Source organism: Marmota marmota, unplaced genomic scaffold (assembly GCF_001458135.2).
Source record: "Marmota marmota marmota unplaced genomic scaffold, marMar, whole genome shotgun sequence".
Lineage (NCBI taxonomy): Eukaryota > Metazoa > Chordata > Mammalia > Rodentia > Sciuridae > Marmota > Marmota marmota.
In genome coordinates, this window is record NW_026000068.1 from 11,938,827 (window position 1) to 11,945,048 (window position 6,222).

Here is a 6,222-nt window from a genome sequence, read left to right on the forward strand (position 1 = left end):
TAAGCCCAATTAGGGTTTTTTGTTTTATTTTTTGCTTATGAGTATTTAAAATTTTTTTAAATTCGTTCTAATTAGTTATACATGACGGTACAATGAATTTTGACACATCATACATAAATGGAGTATAACTTCTCTTTCTTCTGGTTGTACTTGATGTAGAATTATACAGGTCGTGTAATCATATATACACATAGGACAATAATGTCCAATTCATTCTACTGTCATTCCTACCTCCCCCACTAAGGTTTTGACTTCCTAAGTTACATAGCTGCTAGGGGTACCAAGCCATCACTGGTTCTGCTCAGCAGCAGACGCAGGCTTTGAATCTCTAGCACTTTTGTCTTCATTTTTTTTTTTTTTTTGGAGCAATTACTCTTTTCACTTGTCAGTTAAACTGAAAGGACAAGAGGCATATGTACACTTTTCCCAAAAGTAGACTGGAATCTGCAGCTGCTGCCAGGCCACCCACTGTGTGGCTCTTCCTTCCCAGGGTGGAGGGACTTTGAGAAACCAAATAATCTGGCTGTTACTGCCCACCCCTGGCTTTTAAGGGTAGAAAATTCACATTAGGAACTCTTCAGAGAGAGTGCTTGGAACTAGGTTAACAAGAAAGGATGTAAAATTTACATACCTGTAACTAGAGGAAAATGACAGCTTTGTGTCCAAAGGCTGAGGGCACCATGTCCTTTGAAAACGTCATCTCACAGTCTCTACTTCCAGGCCCTGTGGCAGCAGAGCTGGCTGCCAAGTTGGGGAAGAAATGAAAAGATTGAGCTGGAAGTACAGATGGGAGAGAAGCAGAAGAGAGACAGAGAGCCCGCCTGCAGGGATGCAGGCTTGGGGCCGAGGTATTGGAGGGGCTGCTTGCCAGCCTCTGAAGAGTCAAGGCCAAAGCCACTGCTTTGTATGAGATAGCAACACTGCACTGCTCAAACACCAGCCACTGGGGATATATTTTTTAACTTTTAAAAAAATTATTCCCCATTAAGGATAACTTTGGGAATTTTAAAGAATCAGTTTCAAATGGTACCACTGTCAATCTTTTGGTGTTAAATGCTCCTCTAGACAGTTCTGTGCATAGGTTTTTGGTGTGTTTACATAATTGTTATTTTACTGCATATACAACTTTATGTCTCTTTTTTTAATGAATCTTTTGTACTTAACATATATTCATTCTTTTTTCCATGTTAACAGTCTTAAAATGATAAAGAATAGGTTAGTTTTTACATGGGCTTTCTACTCATGACTGACTTTAAGAAACTCTAGTTTTTGGCTCTGGTTTAAAATACACAGCTCTCTAATAGTTTAGTTTTCTAATGTCAGTGAAAATGAGCATATTAAGTATGTTAAAAACTCACACCTCTATATTTATTATATATTCTATAAAACACATAGTACAAATTTGATAAGAATATTCACGTATTATGTATATATAAACATACCCACAGTAAAATAGTTGAAAGATGAAATGACATTTAATTTTTAACTCAAGTACAGATAAGAATAATATGGGTGGGGCTGGGGATGTGGCTCAAGCGGTAGCGCGCTCGCCTGGCATGCGTGCGGCCCGGGTTCGATCCTCAGCACCACATACCAACAAAGATGTTGTGTTCGCCGAGAACTAAAAAAAAATAAATAAATATTTAAAAAAAAAAAAAAAAAAAAAAAAAAGAATAATATGGGTGAATATTGTTTGGTTTCCAAGAATTTTGGAAATTCCTGGTTTAACTATTTTTGAAATGGTGATTTGACTTTGATTTTTAAATGTAAAAGGCTTTTTAAAGTATATTTTAGTGGTTCTAATTAGTTATACATGACAGTAGAATGCATTTTGACATATCGTACATAAATGGAATATAACTTCTCATTCATCCGGTTGTATTTTTAAATTTTTTTAGGAGAAAAAGTTTATTTGGGGGCTCATGGTTTCAGAGGTCTCAATCCACAGATAGCAGGCTCCATTCCGTGTAGCTCAAGGTGAGGCAGGACATCATGGCTCACATGATATCAGGAAGCAGAGAGAGAGAGAGAGAGAGAGAGAGACACTCCACTGGCCAGATACAAAATGTATACCCCAAAGCCACACCCCCAGTGCCTACCTCCTCCAGCCACACAGTATTAGCCTTCACTTACTACTCAGTTAATCCATTCAGGGGATTAATTCACTGATTGGGTTAAGACTCAAATCCAATAATTTCTCCTCTGAACCTTGCATTATCTCCACATGTGAGTTTTTGGGGGGGATTTACATAAAAAAGGAGAAGACCATACAAAGTTTCCATATATTTTGTATCCAATTTCTTCAATTAATCTTTTTTTTTTTTTTTTTTTTCTACTGGGGAATTAACTCAGGGATTTTTAACGGCTGAACCACATCCCCAGTCCTTTTAGTTTTTGAGACAGGGTCTCAGTAAGTTGCTTAGGGCCTTCCTTGCTAAGTTGCTGGCCTGTAACTTGGGATCTTCTGCCTCAGCCTCAGTCACTGGGGTTACAGGAATGGGCTACCATGCCCAGCTCTCAGTGATATCTTAATTAGTAAGGCACATTTGTTACAATTAATGAACCAGTATCCATACATTATGTTACATTAGTTATAATAATAATTAAAATCTATGGTTTATTCAGATTTCCTTTGTTTAACCTAATGTCCTTTTCTGTTCAGGATACTACTGAACAGAAATATAATAACAACATCATGTTATATTAGTTGTCAGGTCTCTTTAGGCTTCTCTCAGACTTTGTTGTTGATGATCTTGACAATTTTGGAGAGTACTGGTCAGGTATATTACAGGATGTCCCGCTAGTGGAATTGTCTGGTTGTTTTCCTCCATAATTTGTCTGGGTTTAATGGGTTTTGGAAGAAAAAAGCACAGAAGTACAGTTCCATTTTCATCAGATCATTTCATGATTCATCACTGACGTCAGGCCACATGGTGGCTTGGTGCCCGTAGTTAAGCATCCAGTCTTTACCAAAAGCAGAGTAGTTTTCCACAGAGGATGGTGGGGCTTATTTCACTGAGAGAGAAGTCTCCTGAAATTCTGAAGATTTTCCACACTCTGACAAGTAAATATATTACCAAAAAGTCCAGAGTGGTTGCTACTTTCTGCTTACCAGGACTAATCAGCATATCAATGTAACAGACTAATGTGAGGTTCTTTCTAAAGAGAAGGTGAAAGAGGCTGCTATGAGCTAAATTAGGGACCCAGAGTTGAGGGCCTGGGGCTGGGTTGTAGCTCAGCAGTAGAGCTCTCACCTAGCACATGTGAGACCCTGGGTTGGATCCTCTGCACCACATAAAAATAAATAAAATAAAGGGTTTAAAAAAACAAAACAACAACAAAAAAACAAACCCTGGCTATGTTCCAGGTAGCCATGAACTGGGGGAAGTGTCACTCTTCAACCCACTACAAAATCATACTCTTGGGCTGGTGTTGTGACTCAGCATTAGAGTGCTCGCCTTGCACGTGTGAGGCGCTAGGTTCAATCCTCAGCATCACATAAAAATAAATAAATAAAATAAAGGTATTATGCCCAACTACAACCAAAAACAAAACAAGAAACAACAATAACAAAATCACTCTTAAAATCTGAAAGAAATATGTGTAGCATATATATGGACATAATACTTTTATTTTTATGTGGGGCTGAGGGTTGAATCCAGTGCCTCACATGTGCTAGGTAAGTGCTCTACCATTGAGCCACAACCCCAGCCCAGTTTTTTGCATTCTTGCCAGTTGGAAGTTCATTCCTTCTGGTTGTTTTTTCCAACAGGTATCGAGGAAAAAAAACATCTAACAGATAAATAGCTGCATACTCAGTACCAGGAGATGTATTGATTTGTTCTAGCAATAAAATCACGTTTTCAATAAAGTAGTGCACCTGTAGCAATGAGATTGAAATATGAGACTCCAGTGTCATTTTTCCAGGACTTATGTTCCAAATAGACAAGCTGTAAAGGAATGTGGCATCATCATCTCTTCAAGTCTTTGACAATCCAAGAATGTGATATTGCTTTTGGTTTACATATCGCCCAATAAGAATTTATAGTGCTGGTATATTTCTTTTCTAGGGACACAATAATCTATTAGCCAATGACCTCACTCATCCATCTCTATGAGTAAGATGACACTGTTTTGGCTCTGCTGGCCATTACAGTAACCATGCCTACTTTTTGGCAACTAAGTGCCACTCCTTGGTTGCTCCCACTCTGGGACCCCATTATCCCCACATTTAGGAATCCCAGTTTGATGGCTACAGTGGCAAATGCAAGATATCATTACAGAGAAAAGTAATCTTAGATATTTTCAAGCATTCTGGGGCTTCCCGAACAAATTTATTTCTCAAAATCAAGGGGAAGTAGGTCCTACATAATAACCAAACACACCCCACCTCCCTAAGCCTTTGGATACTTTCATGTAGTCTTCCTAGGCAGTTCTGGCACTTCTACTTTGTCGTGAAGGCACTTCTGGATGGATGGAGGTCACATGAACAATGGGGTTTTCATTCAGATCCTTTTCACAGTGGGCCCAGTGGGTCCCCAAGCCCATCCCATGGTTATTTTCCCAGTTTGACAAGCATAATAGGAGAAGACACACTCAGCATATAAACACACTGTTAACACTTTTTCTAACCCTTTGAGATGAAACCTCAAACCCGGAATCTCTGCTTGGTGGATCCACATAAATTAACTTGGACTAATACAATTTTATTACCTTTCTACTTTGAGCCTTACATGTTTCCTGGGGTTGCCACAAAAAAAGTACAACAAACTGGGGGGCTGACACAACAGAAATTTATTCTCTCACAGTTTGAGGCTGGAAGTCTGAAATCATATTATTAGGAGGTCCAAGCTTCTTCAGAAGGCTCTTTGGAATAAACCTTCCTTGCCTCTTAGCTTCTAGCAGTTCCCAGCATTCCTTGACTTATAGCTGCATCACTCCATTTTCTGCTCCCTTCTCTACGTGATCTTAATTCCCTCATTCTGTCTACATCATATGACTATGAGGCCTCTAAGGACACTAGTCATTAGATTTAGGGCCCATTCTAATCGAGTATGACCTTAAGTACATCTGCAAAGACCTTATTTCCAAGGAAAATCACATTGTGAGGTTCCAGATAGCCATGAATTGGGGGGGGGAGGTGTCACTCTTCAACCCAATACAAAATCACACCCTTAAAATTTGAAAGAAATATGTGTAACATTCTTTTATATGTTCTGAATTTTCTAGCATGCATATTTGTCACTTTTTCAAGTAAAAGTAAAGGAGAAACAACACCCCAGAGTTCTCTGCCCCAAAATGCAAATATTCTTTCCATATAATTTTATCCTGTGACCAACATCTCCCTAAAGTTGTCTCCCAGTCTTGATAGTCTCTGATGATGTCAGGATCAAACTCCTTAATTAACGTAACATGGCTTTTCATGATTTGGTCTTCAGCATCTTTCTTCCTGTTTCATAGTCCAATAAAATTCCCTGCGACTACCGGTTCCGCCCCAGCCTCCGGCAGGTGTCTGAACTGTCCCTGCCACACCATCCCTCCATGCTCTGGTACTGAGTTCTTGGAATGCCCACGACTGCTACTCTGTTTCTATACTACCTCTCCAGAGATGAAACACTTCACATTTTCACTTCATCTCTGAAATCTGACCTTTGCTTTTATTCTTCTTAAATGAAAATTTCCATATGAAAGATCATAACCCAAGAACACATAGTGCTACCCTTGCGCAACCGTGTCCAGATGAACCAGTTCTCCCTCCCCGCAACCGGCCCCGGAGCCCGCCACCAGCCTGCTCCCACAGCTCAGGCCAAAGCCCGCGGGAGGCCAGGGCGAGCCGCAGCACCTCCCGGTCAGCCCGCAGCTCTGGTCCAGATTCTTCCTCTTCACCCATCACAGGTGCCTCCCTTTTGGACCTAGTGCTCGCAGCCACCGGGAAAATGAACAGCAGCGACTGCACCGTGCGGGGTCAGAGCATGCGCAGGGGCCGGGGCGGCGGCTCAGCTTTCGAATGCGCACGCGCAGAGGCCAGGACGCCCCGCCTCCGGCCGCGCCCCTTCACTAGGGGTCAAAGATCGCGGGGCGGGCCGCCGTGACGCGCGCGGAAGAGAGCCGGGACCTTCGGAAGCGGCCGGTAGTGCAGCGGCGGCGGCTGCGGCGGTGGCTGCCACGGAGGGGCGCCCCGGCAGCTGGGGCTCGGGATCGCTCCGAGCGGCTGAACCCCGT

At 41.7% G+C, this 6,222-nt stretch overlaps 1 protein-coding gene across 1 annotated transcript in view; it reads left to right on the forward strand.

The window, feature by feature from the left end:
* The first annotated feature begins 5,054 nt into the window (after positions 1-5,054).
* Positions 5,055-6,222, forward strand: part of Otulin (OTU deubiquitinase with linear linkage specificity) — a 36,103-nt gene continuing 34,935 nt past the window's right edge. Inside the window, exons 1-3 of the mRNA XM_015490462.2 lie at positions 5,055-5,064; positions 5,740-5,957; positions 6,062-6,220. Of these exons, the coding sequence (XP_015345948.2) occupies positions 5,055-5,064; positions 5,740-5,957; positions 6,062-6,220 (387 nt within the window). The remainder of the gene's footprint in view (positions 5,065-5,739; positions 5,958-6,061; positions 6,221-6,222) is intronic.